We start from the raw sequence: 22,385 nt of genomic DNA, 5'->3' as shown, positions 1-22,385 counted from the left end.
CAGTCCTGGGTCAGCTGTGTGGTCAGCCCGGGGCCAGTATGGTCAGCACGTGGCCAGTATGGTCAGCACGTGGCGAGTATGGTCAGCACGTGGCCAGTATGGTCAGCCCGGGGTCATTATGGTCAGCACGTGGATACTACTATCCCCTACACCTGACTTTCCTCCTCAGCTCTCTCTTGCCTATTTATTGCCTGACCCTACCTCCTCATCACAATCGTCTTGAGAATTTTCCAGGACGGACCGAAACGTCGTCGTCCCTTCAACTTCTAGTGTGTGGTCTGGTCAACGTCAATATGGTCAACCCGGGGCCAGTATGGTCAGCCCGTGGCCAGTATGGTCAGCCCGGTGCCAGTATGGTCAGCCCGGTGCCAGTATGGTCAGCCCGGGGCCAGTATGGTCAGCCCGGGGCCAGTATGGTCAGCCCGGGGTCAGTATGGTCAGTCCTGGGTCAGTATGGTCAGCCCGGGGTCAGGACGGTCAGCCCGGGGTCAGTATGGTCAGCCCGGGGTCAGTATGGTCAGCCCGGGGTCAGTATGGTGAGCCCGGGGTCAGTATGGTCAGCCCGGGGTCAGTATGGTGAGCCCGGGGTCAGTATGGTGAGCCCGGGGTCAGTATGGTCAGCCCGGGGTCAGTATGGTGATCCCGGGGTCAGTATGGTCAGCCCGGGGTCATTATGGTCAGCCCGGGGTCAGTATGGTGAGCCCAGGGTCAGTATGGTGAGCCCGGGGTCAGTATGCAGTCAGCCCGGGGTCAGTATAGTCAGCCCGGGGTCAGTATGGTCAGCCCGGGGTCAATATGGTCAGCCCGGGGTCAGTATGGTGAGCCCGGGGTCAGTATGGTGAGCCCGGGGTCAGTATGGTCAGCCCGTGGTCAGTATGGTGAGCCCGGGGTCAGTATGGTGAGCCCGGGGTCAGTATGGTCAGCCCGGGGTCAGTATGGTCAGCCCGGGGTCAGTATGGTCAGCCCGGGGTCAGTATGGTCAGCCCGGGGTCAGTATGGTCAGCCCGGGGTCAGTATGGTCAGCCCGGGGTCAGTATGGTCAGCCCGGGGTCAGTATGGTCAGCCCGGGGTCAGTATAATGTGGAGAAAACAAAGGAGTTAACATTTCATGCATCTGGAGGAGCCCGTCCTCAGATCAAGTCTTTTCCATCCAGCGGTCGACCCCAAGGACGCATTCATAAATTTTAACATGCTGTTCATTCTAAACAGGAATTTTCTCAAATATAAATTAATATTATAATATATTAGCCTATTGTGCATATATAGGTATAGGTTAGGTTAGATTAGGTGTTTAGTTTCTGTTGGTGATTATTTGTATTTGTAGTACGTGGGTGAAACATTTATAGCGTTGTGGTTTGAACAGAATTCGTGAGTGAAGCGCTTGTTCCGGAAGTGTTCGAACGTCATCAGTTGTGAGTCGTGTGTAAACCGTTTTACATTCATAAACCAGCCCCGTCCTCCTGACAAAGACCCAAAAGTGATTCCATGCACCCGCCACATCCCCTGTTTATGAATGAAAAACGGTTTACACATGACTCACAACTGATGACGTTCGAACACTTCCGGAACAAGTGCTTCACTCACGAATTCTGTTCAAACCACAACGCTATAAATGTTTCACCCACGTACTACAAATACAAATGATCGGCAACAGAAAAAACCTATGCCGATATATGAATAATATGCTAATATATTATTATATTAATTTTATATGAGAAAACTCCTGTTTTGAGCGAACGGCGTGTTAAAATTTATGAATGCGTCCTTGGGGTCGACCTCTGGATGGAATGGACTTCAGTCGAGGACAGGTTGGCTCGCCAGGAAATGTTCACTAGTTAGTGAGGCGGCCAGATCCAGTTGGGACAGTCAGTGAGGCGGCCAGATCCTGTTGGGACAGTCAGTGAGGCGGCCAGATCCAGTTGGGACAGTCAGTGAGGCGGCCAGATCCAGTTGGAACAGTCAGTGAGGCGGCCAGATCCAGTTGGGACAGTCAGTGAGGCGGCCAGATCCTGTTGGGACAGTCAGTGAGGCGGCCAGATCCAGTTGGGACAGTCAGTGAGGCGGCCAGATCCAGTTGGGACAGTCAGTGAGGCGGCCAGATCCTGTTGGGACAGTCAGTGAGGCGGCCAGATCCTGTTGGGACAGTCAGTGAGGCGGCCAGATCCAGTTGGGACAGTCAGTGAGGCGGCCAGATCCTGTTCGGACAGTCAGTGAGGCGGCCAGATCCTGTTGGGACAGTCAGTGAGGCGGCCAGATCCTGTTGGGACAGTCAGTGAGGCGGCCAGATACTGTTGGGACAGTCAGTGAGGCGGCCAGATCCTGTTGGGACAGTCAGTGAGGCGGCCAGATCCTGTTGGGACAGTCAGTGAGGCGGCCAGATCCTGTCGGGACAGTCAGTGAGGCGGCCAGATCCTGTTGGGACAGTCAGTGAGGCGGCCAGATCCTGTTGAGACAGTCAGTGAGGCGGCCAGATCCTGTTCGGACAGTCAGTGAGGCAGTCAGATCCAGTTGGGACAGTCAGTGAGGCGGCCAGATCCTGTTGGGACAGTCAGTGAGGCGGCCAGATCCTGTTGGGACAGTCAGTGAGGCGGCCAGATCCTGTTGAGACAGTCAGTGAGGCGGCCAGATCCTGTTCGGACAGTCAGTGAGGCAGTCAGATCCAGTTGGGACAGTCAGTGAGGCGGCCAGATCCTGTTGGGACAGTCAGTGAGGCGGCCAGATCCTGTTGGGACAGTCAGTGAGGCGGCCAGATCCTGTTGAGACAGTCAGTGAGGCGGCCAGATCCTGTTGGGACAGTCAATGAGGCGGCCAGATCCAGTTGGGACAGTCAGTGAGGCGGCCAGATCCTGTTGGGACAGTCAGTGAGGCAGTCAGATCCTGTTAGGACAGTCAGTGAGGCGGCCAAATCCAGTTAGGACAGTCAGTGAGGCAGTCAGATCCTGTTAGGACAGTCAGTGAGGCGGCCAAATCCAGTTAGGACAGTCAGTGAGGCAGTCAGATCCTGTTGGGACAGTCAGTGAGGCGGCCAGACCTGTTGGGAAAGTCAGTGAGGCAGTCAGATCCTGTTGGGACAGTCAATGAGGCGGCCAGATTCAGTTGGGACAGTCAGTGAGGCAGTCAGATCCTGTTGGGACAGTCAGTGAGGCGGCCAGGTCCAGTTGGGACAGTCAGTGAGGCGGCTAGATCCAGTTGGAACAGTCAGTGAGGCGGCCAGATCCAGTTGGAACAGTCGGGTTCAGAAAAGCCAGCAACAAAGATGGTGACGTTGGGAGAAGCTTTAACAAAGATCCAAGTCGGCGCCACACTTGAAGGTTGGGAGAAGGTGGGGCAGAGAGCAATGGTTCTTCCACTTATTTAGTGCATTTACAGTGAACAGTGTACGGTGAGAGGTGTGACTGACATCAATACAGTAAAAGGAGCCTTGTTGTGTCATAATATAATAGTACGCATGGTAATGACGTTAATAGTGGAGGCAACTCAGGAGTGGTAGTGGGCGGTGTTACTGGGATTGTCGGAGTCAGGATATATTATTGTTCCACTGGTAAACGCTGACAAATACCTGTTGGTAAACAGTATTCTGGTGAACTGTGTTGCTAGTTGACACGAGGCTGGTGACCTGTCAGTATACTGGGTGACCTGTCAGTATACTGGGTGACTCATGGCTGGTGACCTGTCAGTATACTGGGTGACCTGTCAGTATACTAGGTGACCTGTCAGTATACTGGGTGACTCATGGCTGGTGACCTGTCAGTATACTGTACTTGGTGACTCATGGCTGGTGACTTGTCAGTATACTGTACTTGGTGACTCATGGCTGGTGACCTGTCAGTATACTGTACTTGGTGACTCATGGCTGGTGACCTATCAGTATACTGTACTTGTTGACTCATGGCTGGTGACCTATCAGTATTCTGTACTTGGTGACTCATGGCTGGTGACCTGTCAGTATACTGTACATGGTGACCTGTCAGTATACTGTACTTGGTGACTCATGGCTGGTGACCTGTTAGTATACTGTACTTGGTGACTCATGGCTGGTGACCTGTCAGTATACTGTACTTGGTGACTCATGGCTGGTGACCTATCAGTATACTGTACTTGTTGACTCATGACTGGTGACCTATCATTATTCTGTACTTGGTAACTCATGGCTGGTGACCTGTCAGTATACTGTACTTGTTGACTCATGGCTGGTGACCTGTCAGTATACTGTACTTGGTGACTCATGGCTGATGACCTGTCAGTATACTGCACTTGGTGACTCATGGCTGGTAACCTGTCAGTATACTGTACTTGGTGACTCATGACTGGTGACCTGTCAGTATACTGTACTTGGTGACTCATTGCTGGTGACCTGTCAGTATACTGTACTTGGTGACTCATTGCTGGTGACCTGTCAGTATACTGTACTTGGTGACTCATGGCTGGTGACCTGTCAGTATACTGTACTTGGTGACTCATTGCTGGTGACCTGTCAGTATACTGTACTTGGTGACTCATTGCTGGTGACCTGTCAGTATACTGTACTTGGTGACTCATTGCTGGTGACCTGTCAGTATACTGTACTTGGTGACTCATTGCTGGTGACCTGTCAGTATACTGTACTTGGTGACTCATTGCTGGTGACCTGTCAGTATACTGTACTTGGTGACTCATTGCTGGTGACCTGTCAGTATACTGTACTTGGTGACTAATAGCTGGTGACCTGTCAGTATACTGTACTTGGTGACTCATTGCTGGTGACCTGTCAGTATACTGTACTTGGTGACTAATAGCTGGTGACCTGTCATTATATAAATATCAGAATTTCTTTATATACATCTCACTCTCCCTGTGTGTCTCACTGTATCTCTCATTCTCCCTATGTGTCTCATTGTATCTCTCACTCTCTCTGTGTGTCTCACTGTATCTCTCAATCTCCCTATGTGTCTCATTGTATCTCTCACTCTCCCTGTGTGTCTCACTGTATCTCTCACTCTCCCTATGTGTCTCATTGTATCTCTCACTCTCCCTGTGTGTCTCACTGTATCTCTCACTCTCCCTGTGTGTCTCACTGTATCTCTCACTCTCCCTGTGTGTCTCACTGTATCTCTCACTGTTCTCAGCATTGTACGTGCCGGAGCAGCTGAGTGTGACGGTCAGTGAGGGTGAGGACCTCCGTCTGCGGTTCAAAATGCTGTACACAGCACCTCGTCAGTTCGTGTGGCAGAAGGAACCCGTCACTAGTAATGACTGGCAGTCATCTACCCTCACGGACGACGACCAGCTCATCATCCCGGCAGACAAGCTCAACGGCTCTGGCTTCTATTCTGTTATACCCCTCACCGCCTCATTCACCCCTGGGATTAACAAGAGGCTGTTTGGTACCTTCAGCCTGCTGGTGAGAGGTGAGCAGCGGCCACAACACCTCGTCTGGTAATTGATAGTCTTTCATAATATTCACCTGCGGGGTTTAGAAGCTGGGAGTTAAGTATCGGTGAACATAATTGTTGTAACTTTTGGTATTGTTACGTTTACATTATTCCTCATGACTTGTAACACCCAACATAGCCCTGAGACATGACTTGTAACACCCAACATAGACCTGAGACATGACTTGTAACACCCAACATAGCCCAGAGACATGACTTGTAACACCCAACATAGACCTGAGACATGACTTGTAACACCCAACATAGACCTGAGACATGACTTGTAACACCCAACATAGACCTGACACATGACTTGTAACACCCAACATAGACCTGACACATGACTTGTAACACCCAACATAGACCTGAGACATGACATGTAACACACAACATTGACCTGAGACATGATTTCTAACACCCAACGTAGATCTAAGACATGACTTGTAACACCCAACAAAGTCCTGAGACATGACTTGTAACACCCAACATAGCCCTGAGATATGACTTGTAACACATAACATAGACCTGAGACATGACTTGTAACACTCAACATAAACCTGAGACATGACTTGTAACACCCAACATAGACCTGACACATAACTTGTAACACCCAACATAGCCCTGAGACATGACTTGTAACACCCAACATAATCCTGAGACATGACTTGTAACACCCAACATAAACCTGAGACATGACTTGTAACACCCAACATAGACCTGACAGGACTTGTAACACCCAACATAGACCTGACATAGGACTTGTAACACCCAACATAGATCTGACACATGACTTGTAACACCCAACATAGACCTGACACAGGACTTGTAACACCCAACATAGACCTGACACATGACTTGTAACACCCAACATAAACCTGAGACATGACTTGTAACACCCAACATAGACCTGACACAAGACTTGTAACACCCAACATAGACCTGACACATGACTTGAAACACCCAACATAGACCTGATACATGACTTGTAACACCCAACATAGACCGGACACATAACTTGTAACACCCAAAATAGAGCTGAGACATGACTTGTAACACCCAACATAGACCTGACACAAGACTTGTAACACCCAACATAGACCTGACACAAGACTTGTAACACCCAACATAGACCTGACACAAGACTTGTAACACCCAACATAGACCTGACTCATAACTTGTAACACCCCACATAGACCTGACACATGACATGTAACACCCAACATAGACCTGACACAAGACTAGTAACACCCAACATAGACCTGACACATGACTTGTAACACCCAACATAGACCTGATACATGACTTGTAACACCCAACATAGACCTGAGACATAACTTGTAACACCCAACATAGACCTGACACATGACTTGTAACACCCAACTTAGATCTGACACATGACTTGTAACACCCAACATAGACCTGAGACATAACTTGTAACACCCAACATAGCCCTATACATGACTTGTAACACCCAACATAGACCTGAGACATAACTTGTAACACTCAACATAGACCTGACACATGACTTGTAACACCCAACATAGACCTGACACATGACTTGTAACACCCAACTTAGATCTGACACATGACTTGTAACACCCAACATAGACCTGAGACATAACTTGTAACACCCAACATAGCCCTATACATGACTTGTAACACCCAACATAGACCTGAGACATAACTTGTAACACTCAACATAGACCTGACACATGACTTGTAACACCCAACATAGACCTCAGACATGACTTGTAACACCCAACATAGACCTGACACATGACTTGTAACACCCAACATAGATCTGACACATGACTTGTAACACCCAACATAGACCTGACACATAACTTGTAACACCCAACATAGAGCTGACACATAACTTGTAACACCCAACATAGACCTGAGACATAACATGTAACACCCAACATAGACCTGACACATGACTTGTAACACCCAACATAGACCTGAGACATGACATGTAACACCCAACATAGACCACACTTTAGTAACGTCACATTAAATGTTACAGAGTGTCCAGCTGGTCGCTATGGTGAAGGCTGCAGTGAGTGGTGTCCAGACTGTATGTCCGGCGGCGCCTGTCACCCCCTGACTGGCGAGTGTGTGTGTCCCCCTTACCTGTCTGGGGACCGTTGTCAGACCCGTGAGTGTGTCCCCCTTACCTGTCTGGGGTCCGTTGTCAGACCCATGAGTGTGTGTCCCCCTTACCTGTCTGGGGACCGTTGTCAGACCCGTGAGTGTGTGTGTCCCCCTTACCTGTCTGGGGACCGTTGTCAGACCCGTGAGTGTGTGTCCCCCTTACCTGTCTGGGGACCGTTGTCAGACCCGTCAGTTGTGTCCCCCTTACCTGTCTGGGGACCGTTGTCAGACCCGTGAGTGTGTGTCCCTCTTACCTGTCTGGGGACCGTTGTCAGACCCGTGAGTGTGTGTCCCCCTTACCTGTCTGGGGACCGTTGTCAGACCCGTGAGTGTGTGTCCCTCTTACCTGTCTGGGGACCGTTGTCAGACCCGTGAGTGTGTACTCACCTATTTGTACTCACCTATTTGTGCTTCCAGGATCGAGCATTGACTCTTGGATCCCGCCTTTCTAGCTATCGGTTGTTTACAGCAATGACTCCTGTCCCATTTCCCTATCATACCTAGTTTTAAAAGTATGAATAGTATTTGCTTCCACAACCTGTTCCCCAAGTGCATTCCATTTTTCTACTACTCTCACGCTAAAAGAAAACTTCCTAACATCTCTGTGACTCATCTGAGTTTCCAGTTTCCACCCATGTCCCCTCGTTCTGTTATTATTACGTGTGAACATTTCATCTATTTCCACTTTGTCAATTCCCCTGAGTATTTTATATGTCACTATCATATCTCCTCTCTCCCTTCTTTTCTCTAGTGTCGTAAGGTTCAGTTCCTTCAGCCGCTCTTCATATCCCATCCCTCGTAACTCTGGGACAAGCCTCGTCGCAAACCTCTGAACCTTCTCCAGTTTCTTTATGTGTTTCTTCAGGTGGGGGCTCCATGACGGCGCGGCATACTCTAAGACGGGTCTCACGTAGGCAGTGTAAAGCGCCCTAAAAGCCTCCTCATTTAGGTTTCTGAATGAAGTTCTAATTTTCGCCAGTGTAGAGTACGCTGCTGTCGTTATCCTATTTATATGTGCCTCAGGAGTTAGATTAGGTGTCACATCCACTCCCAGGTCTTTTTCTCGAATCGTTACAGGTAGGCTGTTCCCCTTCATTGTGTACTGTCCCTTTGGTGTCCTGTCACCTGATCCCATTTCCATAACTTTACATTTACTGGTGTTAAACTCCAGTAGCCATTTCCCTGACCATCTCTGCAGCCTGTTTAAGTCATCTTGGAGGATCCTACAATCCTCGTCTGTCACAACTCTTCTCATTAATTTTGCGTCATCCGCAAACATTGACATGTATGATTCCACTCCTGTAAACATATCATTTACGTAAATTAGAAAGAGGATTGGTCCCAGCACCGATCCTTGAGGTACTCCACTTGTTACTGTTCGCCAGTCCGACTTTTCGCCCCTTACCATTACCCTGTGGCTCCTTCCTGTTAGGTAGTTCTTCACCCATACTAGGGCCTTTCCGCTTACTCCTGCCTGCCTCTCAAGTTTGTATAGCAGTCTCATGTGCGGTACTGTATCAAAGGCCTTTTGGCAGTCAAGAAATATGCAGTCTGCCCAGCCTTCTCTGTCCTGCCTTATCCTTGTTACTTTATCATAGAATTCTAAAAGGTTTGTTAGGCATGATTTTCCTGTCCAGAACCCATGTTGGTGCTTGTTTACAAACCCAATGCTCTCCAGGTGCTCAACAAGTCTTAGCCTAATTATTCTTTCAAGTATTTTGCAGGGGATGCTTGTCAGTGATACGGGTCTGTAGTTAAGTGCCTCCTCCCTATCACCTTTTTTGAAAATCGGTACGACATTTGCCTCCTTCCAGCAACTGGGCAATTCTCCCGACATAAGTGACTCATTAAAGATCATTGCCAGAGGCACGCTGAGAGCCTGCGCTGCCTCTTTAAGTATCCACGGTGATACTTTGTCTGGTCCAACAGCTTTATTTGCATCCAGTGTTGTCAACTGTTTCATTACATCCTCTGCTGTCACCTCTATATCTGATAGTCTTTCATCTTGGGTAATCTCTTCTAACAATGGGAGCTGCTCAGGCTCGGTTGTGAACACTCCATGGAATTTTGCATTCAGTACCTCGCAGATTTCCTTGTCGCTTTCTGTATATGCCCCTTCTGTTTTCCTCAGTCTTGTCACTTGGTCATTTACCGACATCTTCCTTCTTATATGGCTATGTAGTAATTTTGGTTGCTTTTTCGCTTTGACTGCAATATCATTCTCATAATTTCTTTCCGACACTCGTCTTATGTTAATGTAATCATTCCTAGCTCTGTTAAATCTAATCCTGTTGTCCTCTGTCCTTTGTCTTCTGTACTTCCTCCACTCCCTCCTGCTTCTCACCTTTGCTTCCTGACACTGTCTATTAAACCATGGGTTATTATATTCCCTCCTGCTTTTTTTCTTTATTGTTGGAATAAATCTCTCTTCAGCCTCCTTGCATTTCAATATGACTTGGTTCATCATACCTTGCACTGTTTTTCCTCTAAGTTCTTCCTCCCACTGCACTTCTCCCAGGTAGTCCCTTGTCCTTCTGTAGTCCCCTTTTCTGTAATCAAGTCTCCTTTCCCGGACCTCTTGTCCTTTGGTCACAATTTTAAGCTCCATCATGTAGTCAAAGACTAGGACACAATGGTCACTAGCTCCTAGTGGTATTTCATGTTCCAACTGCTCGATGTCTTCTACATTCTGAGTGAAAATGAGATCTAATAGGCTGGGCGTATCCCCTCCTCTTTCCCTAGTATCTTCTTTCACATGCTGTGTTAGGAAATTCCTGTCAATAACGTCTACCAGCTTCGCTCCCCAGGTCTCCTCCCCGCCATGGGGATTCCTCGTTTCCCAATCTATCTCTCCGTGATTTAGGTCCCCCATGACCAGCAGCTTCGCTCTCATTCTATGCGCTAAAGTTGCTGCCCTCTGCAGTTCATCTATACATGTCTTGTTGCTGTCCTCGTACTCCTGCCTGGGCCTTCTACTGTTTGGTGGGGGATTGTAGAGTATCAAGATTACAATCTTCTTCCCATCCACTGTCAGAGTTCCATGTATGAAGCTCGTGCTTTCATTGGTACCCGGATTTTCCAGCTCATCAAACTTCCATTTCCGCTTTATTAGTAGTGCCACTCCTCCTCCCTGTCTCTGTGTCCTTTCTTTTCTTATCACCTGGTACCCCTCTGGAAAGATTGCATCCGAGATCATGCCATTTATTTTAGTTTCCACTATTGCCACTATGTCTGGGTCTGCCTCACTAACTCTTTCTTTTATCTCTTCTGCTTTATTGGCTACCCCATCAGCATTGGTGTACCAGACCTTGAGACTCTTCTTGGAAACTCGGATGTCAGAGTTCCCCCTTTCACCAGGGGTCTGGGGGGAACTGGGGGGTGTCGGGGGGCAAGTGGGGGCTGTGGGGGTGAGTGGGGGGGTGCTAGGGGGGTGCCTGGGAGTGCCTGGTAGGCGAATGGGGTCTGGGCATCTAGGGGGGTAGGAAGGGCATAATGGGTCTGAAAGTTAGGGGTCTGAATAGCATAGGGGGGTTGAGAAATAGAGTGAGACTGAGAGTCAGATAGAGGTTGAGAGGTTGGGGGGGAGAGGGATACTGAGGGCAGAGGGCTGAGATGAGAATGGAGCATGGGTGCTGGGAGTGGAAGAGAGGGTATATTAGTTAGGGGGGAATCGGGGGTAGGTGGGGGTTTTCGGGTAGAAGAGGGGAAGAGGGAGATGGGGGAAGGTGTTAGGGGGTCACAAGGTGAGGGGGTTAAATGTGGGCTGGAAGTGCATAGGAGGGGTGAGGGTTGGGTGGGGTTTGGGGGTGAGTGGAAGAGGGGTGCAGTGGAAGCTGGGATGGAGTAGATGGAAATGAAGTCAATGGGGTAGAAGGGGCAGGGGAGTAGGAAGGGGTAGTTGGGGAGGGGGGATGGGAAGGTGGGTTTGGGGAGGGCATGGCTTGATCCACTGGGGTTGTTGACAGGTGTGATGTAGCAGGGGCACGGGAATCGTTGGGGAGGTGCAAATGTGGAAGGGACAGGGGGGTTTTGGGAGGCTGAGGCAGGGGGGAGATATAGGAGGGCTGAGTTGGGGAGGATGCGACCTGGGAGGTGACCTGGGAGGTGGCCTGGGAGGTGACCTGGGATGTGACCTGGGAGGTGAGACTACCTGAGAGGCAAGTTCGGTGTCGTTGTTGCCATCTATTCTTGTGGGCTATTTGCTCATCTTTCGTCATAAACCTCTCTATAAACACATTGTAATGGGTTTCACTTCCTCTGAGTAAATGCTTGGTCCTCATTATGTATTCCACAGCCTCCTCATTGGAGAATTGCACCAGAACAGGTCTATTCTTGGTACAATTGTAAGGTCCAACCCGGCGGCTGATATCCACCTCGTGTTCTGCCATTCCTGCTCCAATACACCTCAATATCTCGTGCAATTCGTATTTTTCCGTTTCTATTCTCTCTTGTCTTGTTGGTACCCCAGATTCGAATAATCCATGTATTATAATAGACGTGTGTGTCCCCCCTTACCTGTCTGGGGACCGTTGTCAGACCCGTGAGTGTGTGTCCCCCTTACCTGTCTGGGGACCGTTGTCAGACCCGTGAGTTGTGTCCCCTCTTACCTGTCTGGGGACCGTTGTCAGACCCGTGAGTGTGTGTCCCCCTTACCTGTCTGGGGACCGTTGTCAGACCCGTGAGTGTGTGTCCCCCTTACCTGTCTGGGGACCGTTGTCAGACCCGTGAGTGTGTGTCCCCCTTACCTGTCTGGGGCCCGTTGTCAGACCCGTGAGTGGTGTCCCCCTACCACGAACTAGTACCCGAATTGAGAAGTAAGAACTACGAGGAGAGACTACGGGAATTAAGCCTCATGTCCCTGAAAGACAGAAGAGTTCGGGGGAACATGATCACCACTTACAAGATACTCAAATGTATATATAGGGTATATAAAGACAGTTTATTTAACACTAGGGGCACACACACTAAGGGACATAGGTTGAAATTGGGTGTCCATATAAACTATAGATACATTAGAAAAACTTTTTTTAGTGTCAGATTAGTTGACAAATGGAAAGCTTTAGGAAGTGATGTGGTGGAGGCAGACTCCAAACACAGTTTCAAATGTAGATTTGATAGAACCCAATAGGCTCAGGAACCTGTACATCAGTTGGCTGGCAGTTAAGAGGCGGGACCAAAGAGCCAGAGCTCAACCCCACAAGCACAACTAGTATGTATGCACGCCCTCCCTATCTCCACCAAAACCACCCCCTCTCCACCCTCTCGGTGTCCCCCATCACTAACCATTGTTCATGTGCAATATCTTCAACACTAACCAAAGGTTGAGTCCAGAATACAAACCTGTCATCTGAACTTATGTTTTAAAACTAATATCTAAATTCACTATTCTTTAAACTAAAGCTAAAGCAGTGATATTGGGGCCGTCCTTAAGTTGAGGGGGGCATGGGGCCGTCCTTATGTTGAGGGGGGACACGGGGCCGTCCTTATGTTGAGGGGGGACACGGGGCCGTCCTTATGTTGAGGGAGGACACGGGGCCGTCCTTATGTTGAGGGGGGGACACGGGGCCGTCCTTATGTTGAGGGAGGACACGGGGCCGTCCTTATGTTGAGGGGGGACACGGGGCCGTCCTTATGTTGAGGGAGGACACGGGGCCGTCCTTATGTTGAGGGAGGACACGGGGCCGTCCTTATGTTGAGGGAGGACACGGGGCCGTCCTTATGTTGTGGGGGGACACGGGGCCGTCCTTATGTTGAGGGGGGACACGGGGCCGTCCTTATGTTGAGGGAGGACACGGGGCCGTCCTCATGTTGAGGGGAGGACACGGGGCCGTCCCCATCTTGAGGGGGGGACACGGGGCCGTCCCCATCTTAAGGGGGGGACACGGGGCCGTCCCCATCTTGAGGGAGGACACGGGGCCGTCCTTATGTTGAGGGGGGACACGGGGCCGTCCTTATGTTGAGGGGGGACACGGGGCCGTCCCCATCTTGAGGGAGGACACGGGGCCGTCCTTATGTTGAGGGAGGACACGGGGCCGTCCTTATGTTGAGGGGGGACACGGGGCCGTCCTTATGTTGAGGGGGGACACGGGGCCGTCCTTATGTTGAGGGGGGACACGGGGCCGTCCTTATGTTGAGGGAGGACACGGGGCCGTCCTTATGTTGAGGGAGGACACGGGGCCGTCCTTATGTTGAGGGGGGGACACGGGGCCGTCCTTATGTTGAGGGGGGACACGGGGCCGTCCTCATGTTGAGGGGAGGACACGGGGCCGTCCCCATCTTGAGGGGGGGGCACGGGGCCGTCCCCATCTTAAGGGGGGGACACGGGGCCGTCCCCATCTTGAGGGAGGACACGGGGCCGTCCTTATGTTGAGGGGGGACACGGGGCCGTCCTTATGTTGAGGGGGGACACGGGGCCGTCCTTATGTTGAGGGGGGGACACGGGGCCGTCCTTATGTTGAGGGGGGGAAACGGGGCCGTCCCCATCTTGAGGGGGGGGACACGGGGCCGTCCTTATGTTGAGGGAGGACACGGGGCCGTCCCCATCTTGAGGGGGGGACACGGGGCCGTCCTTATGTTGAGGGAGGACACGGGGCCGTCCCCATCTTGAGAGGGGGACACGGGGCCGTCCCCATCTTAAGGGGAGGACACGGGGCCGTCCTCATGTTGAGGGGAGGACACGGGGCCGTCCCCATCTTGAGGGGGGGACACGGGGCCGTCCCCATCTTAAGGGGGGGACACGGGGCCGTCCCCATCTTTAGGGAGGACACGGGGCCGTCCTTATGTTGAGGGGGGACACGGGGCCGTCCTTATGTTGAGGGGGGACACGGGGCCGTCCCCATCTTGAGGGAGGACACGGGGCCGTCCTTATGTTGAGGGAGGACACGGGGCCGTCCTTATGTTGAGGGGGGACACGGGGCCGTCCTTATGTTGAGGGAGGACACGGGGCCGTCCTTATGTTGAGGGGGGACACGGGGCCGTCCTTATGTTGAGGGGGGACACGGGGCCGTCCTTATGTTGAGGGAGGACACGGGGCCGTCCTTATGTTGAGGGAGGACACGGGGCCGTCCTTATGTTGAGGGGGGGACACGGGGCCGTCCTTATGTTGAGGGGGGACACGGGGCCGTCCTCATGTTGAGGGGAGGACACGGGGCCGTCCCCATCTTGAGGGGGGACACGGGGCCGTCCCCATCTTAAGGGGGGGACACGGGGCCGTCCCCATCTTGAGGGAGGACACGGGGCCGTCCTTATGTTGAGGGGGGACACGGGGCCGTCCTTATGTTGAGGGGGGGACACGGGGCCGTCCCCATCTTGAGGGGGGGACACGGGGCCGTCCTTATGTTGAGGGAGGACACGGGGCCGTCCCCATCTTGAGGGGGGGACACGGGGCCGTCCCCATCTTAAGGGGAGGACACGGGGCCGTCCTCATGTTGAGGGGAGGACACGGGGCCGTCCCCATCTTGAGGGGGGGACACGGGGCCGTCCCCATCTTAAGGGGGGGACACGGGGCTGTCCCCATCTTGAGGGAGGACAAGGGGCCGTCCCCATCTTGAGGGAGGACACGGGGCCGTCCTTATGTTGAGGGGGGACACGGGGCCGTCCTTATGTTGAGGGGGGCATGCGGCCGTCCTTATGTTGAGGGGGGACACGGGGCCGTCCTTATGTTGAGGGAGGACACGGGGCCGTCCTTATGCTGAGGGGGGACACGGGGCCGTCCTTATGTTGAGGGGGGACACGGGGCCGTCCTTATGTTGAGGGAGGACACGGGGCCGTCCTTATGTTGAGGGGGGACACGGGGCCGTCCTCATGTTGAGGGGGGACACGGGGCCGTCCTTATGTTGAGGGGGGAACACGGGGCCGTCCTTATGTTGAGGGGGGGACACGGGGCCGTCCTTATGTTGCGGGGGGGACACGGGGCCGTCCTTATGTTGAGGGAGGACACGGGGCCGTCCTTATGTTGAGGGGGGACACGGGGCCGTCCTTATGTTGAGGGGGGACACGGGGCCGTCCTTATGTTGAGGGAGGACACGGGGCCGTCCTTATGTTGAGGGGGGACACGGGGCCGTCCTCATGTTGAGGGGGGGACACGGGGCCGTCCTTATGTTGAGGGGGGGACACGGGGCCGTCCTTATGTTGAGGGGGGGACACGGGGCCGTCCTTATGTTGAGGGGGGGACACGGGGCCGTCCTTATGTTGAGGGGGGGACACGGGGCCGTCCTTATGTTGAGGGGGGACACGGGGCCGTCCCCATCTTAAGGGGGGGACACGGGGCCGTCCTTATGTTGAGGGGGGACACGGGGCCGTCCTCATGTTGAGGGGGGACACGGGGCCGTCCCCATCTTAAGGGGGGGGACACGGGGCCGTCCTTATGTTGAGGGGGGACACGGGGCCGTCCTTATGTTGAGGGGGGACACGGGGCCGTCCTTATGTTGAGGGGGGACACGGGGCCGTCCTTATGTTGAGGGGGGACACGGGGCCGTCCTCATGTTGAGGGGGGGACACGGGGCCGTCCTTATGTTGAGGGGGGACACGGGGCCGTCCTCATGTTGAGGGGGGACACGGGGCCGTCCCCATCTTAAGGGGGGGACACGGGGCCGTCCTTATGTTGAGGGGGGACACGGGGCCGTCCTCATGTTGAGGGGGGACACAGGGCCGTCCCCATCTTAAGGGGGGGACACGGGGCCGTCCTTATGTTGAGGGGGGGACACGGGGCCGTCCTTATGTTGAGAGGGGACACGGGGCCGTCCTTATGTTGAGGGGGGACACGGGGCCGTCCTCATGTTGAGGGGGGGACACGGGGCCGTCCTTATGTTGAGGGGGGGACACGGGGCCGTCCTTATGTTGAGGGGGGACACGGGGCCGTCCTCATGTTGAGGGGGGACACGGGGCCGTCCTTATGTTGAGGGGGGGGACACGGGGCCGTCCCCATCTTGAGGGAGGACACGGGGCCGTCCCCATCTTGAGGGAGGACACGGGGCCGTCCCCATCTTGAGGGGGGGGAAACGGGGCCGTCCCTATCTTAAGGGGGGGACACGGGGCCGTCCCCATCTTGAGGGGGGACACGGGGCCGTCCCCATCTTAAGGGGGGGACACGGAGCCGTCCTTATGATTAGGGGGGGGGGTGGCACAGGGCCGTGGCACAATTATCCTGTAAAGGTTAGTCAGGCTAGCCCTAGGCATCTCTCTCTCACCCCGCACACATTCTCTCCATACCTCACATACATTCGAAGTATATCCTATTTGCACATCATATATACTGCTAGTATTTGCCCCATATGTATTATGCTTTGTACCTTCGTATGTATCTCTTGGTTTATACTGTATGGTGTACCCTCATATGTACGCCTGTACCACACACACGCCCCAGTGTACCTGTCCTCCCCCAGGGTGCAACACCACCGTGATGGGTCGGGACTGTACCGTGGAGCTATGGGAGCCCCGGGGGAAGCAGGTGTGTCTCCCACACCCGCTGGGGTGTCACTGCGCCCCGGGCTACACCGGCCACACATGCACCACAGGTAAGGCAACACTCTCTCTCTGAAATAAATTCAATAAACATTACAATTTTATCATTATTGTTGAGTTAGTATAAATGTTATCAAAATTATCAGCGACAGTTGTAGCAGCAGCAACAGTCGTCATTGTAGACGCAGAAGTTATCGTCACAAAGTCATACTGAACTTACTAGCAGTGTAAGTAATAGCTGTGAGAGCTATGGTAGTACTAGCAGTGTAAGAAATAGCTGTGAGAGCTATGGTAGTACTAGCAGTGTAAGTAATAGCTGTGAGAGCTATGGTAGTACTAGCAGTGTAAGAAATAGCTGTGAGAGCTATGGTAGTACTAGCAGTGTAAGTAATAGCTGTGAGAGCTATGGTAGTACTAGCAGTGTAAGTAATAGCTGTGAGAGCTATGGTATTACTAGCAGTGTAAGTAATAGCTGTGAGAGCTATGGTAGTACTAGCAGTGTAAGTAATAGCTGTGAGAGCTATGGTAGTACTAGCAGTGTAAGTAATAGCTGTGAGAGCTATGGTAGTACTAGCAGTGTAAGTAATAGCTGTGAGAGCTATGGTAGTACTAGCAGTGTAAGTAATAGCTGTGAGAGCTATGGTAGTACTAGCAGTGTAAGTAATAGCTGTGAGAGCTATGGTAGTACTAGCAGTGTAAGTAATAGCTGTGAGAGCTATGGTAGTACTAGCAGTGTAAGTAATAGCTGTGAGAGCTATGGTAGTACTAGCAGTGTAAGTAATAGCTGTGAGAGCTATGGTAGTACTAGCAGTGTAAGTAATAGCTGTGAGAGCTATGGTAGTACTAGCAGTGTAAGTAATAGCTGTGAGAGCTATGGTAGTACTAGCAGTGTAAGTAATAGCTGTGAGAGCTATGGTAGTACCAGCAGTGTAAGTAATAGCTGTGAGAGCTATGGTAGTACCAGCAGTGTAAGTAATAGCTGTGAGAGCTATGGTAGTACCAGCAGTGTAAGTAATAGCTGTGAGAGCTATGGTAGTACTAGCAGTGTAAGTAATAGCTGTGAGAGCTATGGTAATACCAGCAGTGTAAGTAATAGCTCTGAGAGCTATAGTAGTACCAGCAGTGTAAGTAATAGCCGTGAGAGCTAGGGTAGTACTAGCAGTGTAAGTAATAGCCGTGAGAGCTATGGTAGTACCAGCAGTGTAAGTAATAGCTGTGAGAGCTATGGTAGTACCAGCAGTGTAAGTAATAGCTGTGAGAGCTATGGTAGTACTAGCAGTGTAAGTAATAGCTGTGAGAGCTATGGTAGTACTAGCAGTGTAAGTAATAGCTGTGAGAGCTATGGTAGTACTAGCAGTGTAAGTAATAGCTGTGAGATCTATGGTAGTACTAGCAGTGTAAGTAATAGCTGTCAGAGCTATGGTAGTACCAGCAGTGTAAGTAATAGCTGTGAGAGCTAGGGTAGTACCAGCAGTGTAAGTAATAGCTGTGAGGGCTATGGTAGTACTAGCAGTGTAAGTAATAGCTGTGAGAGCAATGGTAGTACTAGCAGTGTAAGTAATAGCTGTGAGAGCTATGGTAGTACTAGCAGTGTAAGTAATAGCTGTGAGAGCTATGGTAGTACTAGCAGTGTAAGTAATAGCTGTGAGAGCTATGGTAGTACTAGCAGTGTAAGTAATAGCTGTGAGAGCTATGGTAGTACTAGCAGTGTAAGTAATAGCTGTGAGAACTATGGTAGTACTAGCAGTGTAAGTAATAGCTGTGAGAACTATGGTAGTACTAGCAGTGTAAGTAATAGCTGTGAGAGCTATGGTAGTACTAGCAGTGTAAGTAATAGCTGTGAGAGCTATGGTAGTACTAGCAGTGTAAGTAATAGCTGTGAGAGCTATGGTAGTACTAGCAGTGTAAGTAATAGCTGTGAGAGCTATGGTAGTACTAGCAGTGTAAGTAATAGCTGTGAGAGCTATGGTAGTACTACCAGTGTAAGTAATAGCCGTGAGAGCTATGGTAGTACTAGCATTGTAAGTAATAGCCGTGAGAGCTATGGTAGTACTAGCACTGTAAGTAATAGCTGTGAGAGCTATGGTAGTACTAGCAGTGTAAGTAATAGCTGTGAGAGCTATGGTAGTACTAGCAGTGTAAGTAATAGCTGTGAGAGCTATGGTAGTACTAGCAGTGTAAGTAATAGCTGTGAGAGCTATGGTAGTACTAGCAGTGTAAGTAATAGCTGTGAGAGCTATGGTAGTACTAGCAGTGTAAGTAATAGCTGTGAGAGCTATGGTAGTACTAGCAGTGTAAGTAATAGCTGTGAGAGCTATGGTAGTACTAGCAGTGTAAGTAAAAGCTGTGAGAGCTATGGTAGTACTAGCAGTGTAAGTAATAGCTGTGAGAGCTATGGTAGTACTAGCAGTGTAAGTAATAGCTGTGAGAGCTATGGTAGTACCAGCAGTGTAAGTAATAGCTGTGAGAGCTATGGTAGTACCAGCAGTGTAAGTAATAGCTGTGAGAGCTATGGTAGTACCAGTAGTGTAAGTAATAGCTGTGAGAGCTATGGTAGTACTAGCAGTGTAAGTAATAGCTGTGAGAGCTATGGTAGTACTAGCAGTGTAAGTAATAGCCGTGAGAGCTATGGTAGTACTAGCAGTGTAAGTAATAGCTGTGAGAGCTATGGTAGTACCAGCAGTGTAAGTAATAGCTGTGAGAGCTATGGTAGTACTAGCAGTGTAAGTAATAGCTGTGAGAGCTATGGTAGTACTAGCAGTGTAAGTAATAGCTGTGAGAGCTATGGTAGTACTAGCAGTGTAAGTAATAGCTGTGAGAGCTATGGTAGTACTAGCAGTGTAAGTAATAGCTGTGAGAGCTATGGTAGTACTAGCAGTGTAAGTAATAGCTGTGAGAGCTATGGTAGTACTAGCAGTGTAAGTAATAGCTGTGAGAGCTATGGTAGTACTAGCAGTGTAAGTAATAGCTGTGAGAACTATGGTAGTACTAGCAGTGTAAGTAATAGCTGTGAGAGCTATGGTAGTACTAGCAGTGTAAGTAATAGCCGTGAGAGCTATGGTAGTACTAGCAGTGTAAGTAATAGCCGTGAGAGCTATGGTAGTACTAGCAGTGTAAGTAATAGCTGTGAGAGCTATGGTAGTACTAGCAGTGTAAGTAATAGCTGTGAGAGCTATGGTAGTACTAGCAGTGTAAGTAATAGCTGTGAGAGCTATGGTAGTACTAGCAGTGTAAGTAATAGCTGTGAGAGCTATGGTAGTACTAGCAGTGTAAGTAATAGCTGTGAGAGCTATGGTAGTACTAGCAGTGTAAGTAATAGCTGTGAGAACTATGGTAGTACTAGCAGTGTAAGTAATAGCTGTGAGAGCTATGGTAGTACTAGCAGTGTAAGTAATAGCTGTGAGAACTATGGTAGTACTAGCAGTGTAAGTAATAGCTGTGAGAGCTATGGTAGTACTAGCAGTGTAAGTAATAGCCGTGAGAGCTATGGTAGTACTAGCAGTGTAAGTAATAGCCGTGAGAGCTATGGTAGTACTAGCAGTGTAAGTAATAGCCGTGAGAGCTATGGTAGTACTAGCAGTGTAAGTAATAGCCGTGAGAGCTATGGTAGTACTAGCAGTGTAAGTAATAGCTGTGAGAGCTATGGTAGTACTAGCAGTGTAAGTAATAGCTGTGAGAGCTATGGTAGTACTAGCAGTGTAAGTAATAGCTGTGAGAGCTATGGTAGTACTAGCAGTGTAAGTAATAGCTGTGAGAGCTATGGTAGTACTAGCAGTGTAAGTAATAGCTGTGAGAACTATGGTAGTACTAGCAGTGTAAGTAATAGCCGTGAGAGCTATGGTAGTACTAGCAATGTAAGTAATAGCCGTGAGAGCTATGGTAGTACTAGCAGTGTAAGTAATAGCTGTGAGAGCTAGGGTAGTACTAGCAGTGTAAGTAATAGCTGTGAGAGCTATGGTAGTACTAGCAGTGTAAGTAATAGCCGTGAGAGCTATGGTAGTACTAGCAGTGTAAGTAATAGCCGTGAGAGCTATGGTAGTACTAGCAGTGTAAGTAATAGCTGTGAGAACTATGGTAGTACTAGCAGTGTAAGTAATAGCCGTGAGAGCTATGGTAGTACTAGCAGTGTAAGTAATAGCCGTGAGAGCTATGGCAGTACTAGCAGTGTAAGTAATAGCTGTGAGAGCTATGGTAGTACTAGCAGTGTAAGTAATAGCTGTGAGAACTATGGTAGTACTGATTACGTATATTTGTACGCAAGAGAGTCTAGCGAACAAAATATTACGCATAAGCAAAACTATCCATCTAAACTGTACGCTGTTCCCTACAAGGCTCAAGTGAAGGGCATAACCTGATAAAGGTCAGTTGACTTGGGTAGGCTGGTTGGTTGCTTTGTTTGTTTAACATGAACAAGGTGGCAGCAAGGTGTAGAAACATAACAACTAGAGTTTGAACAAACAAGAACTACCTCAAGGTGTCCAACCTCGTCGGTCTGATAATGGTCTTATTTCCGGAGTAGGTCGTCTGATTGATGGTTAAATGTGTAAAAGTTAAATATTAGTGACATAGTATTAGACATGTTGTTCAGTTAGTAGCAGTAAACCACTAAGAGTAGCAGTAAACCAATAAGAGTAGCAGTAAACCAATAAGAGTAGCAGTAAACCAATAAGAGTTTACTGCTACTCCGTTAGCCGTGAGAGCTATGGTAGTACTAGCAGTGTAAGTAATAGCCGTGAGAGCTATGGTAGTACTAGCAGTGTAAGTAATAGCCGTGAGAGCTATGGTAGTACTAGCAGTGTAAGTAATAGCTGTGAGAGCTATGGTAGTACTAGCAGTGTAAGTAATAGCTGTGAGAGCTATGGTAGTACTAGCAGTGTAAGTAATAGCTGTGAGAGCTATGGTAGTACTAGCAGTGTAAGTAATAGCTGTGAGAGCTATGGTAGTACTAGCAGTGTAAGTAATAGCTGTGAGAACTATGGTAGTACTAGCAGTGTAAGTAATAGCCGTGAGAGCTATGGTAGTACTAGCAGTGTAAGTAATAGCCGTGAGAGCTATGGTAGTACTAGCAGTGTAAGTAATAGCTGTGAGAGCTAGGGTAGTACTAGCAGTGTAAGTAATAGCTGTGAGAGCTATGGTAGTACTAGCAGTGTAAGTAATAGCCGTGAGAGCTATGGTAGTACTAGCAGTGTAAGTAATAGCCGTGAGAGCTATGGTAGTACTAGCAGTGTAAGTAATAGCTGTGAGAACTATGGTAGTACTAGCAGTGTAAGTAATAGCCGTGAGAGCTATGGTAGTACTAGCAGTGTAAGTAATAGCCGTGAGAGCTATGGCAGTACTAGCAGTGTAAGTAATAGCTGT

At 50.1% G+C, this 22,385-nt stretch overlaps 1 protein-coding gene across 1 annotated transcript in view; it reads left to right on the top strand.

The window, feature by feature from the left end:
* Positions 1-22,385, top strand: part of LOC123773112 (angiopoietin-1 receptor-like) — a 191,479-nt gene that overhangs the window by 36,243 nt on the left and 132,851 nt on the right. Inside the window, exons 6-8 of the mRNA XM_069315142.1 lie at positions 5,106-5,387; positions 7,438-7,569; positions 16,949-17,080. Of these exons, the coding sequence (XP_069171243.1) occupies positions 5,106-5,387; positions 7,438-7,569; positions 16,949-17,080 (546 nt within the window). The remainder of the gene's footprint in view (positions 1-5,105; positions 5,388-7,437; positions 7,570-16,948; positions 17,081-22,385) is intronic.

Source organism: Procambarus clarkii, chromosome 81, assembly GCF_040958095.1.
Source record: "Procambarus clarkii isolate CNS0578487 chromosome 81, FALCON_Pclarkii_2.0, whole genome shotgun sequence".
In the NCBI taxonomy this organism is placed as follows: Eukaryota; Metazoa; Arthropoda; class Malacostraca; order Decapoda; family Cambaridae; genus Procambarus; species Procambarus clarkii.
The sequence above is the reverse complement of the archived record's forward strand: the minus strand, read 5'-3'. Positions and strand labels throughout refer to the sequence as shown.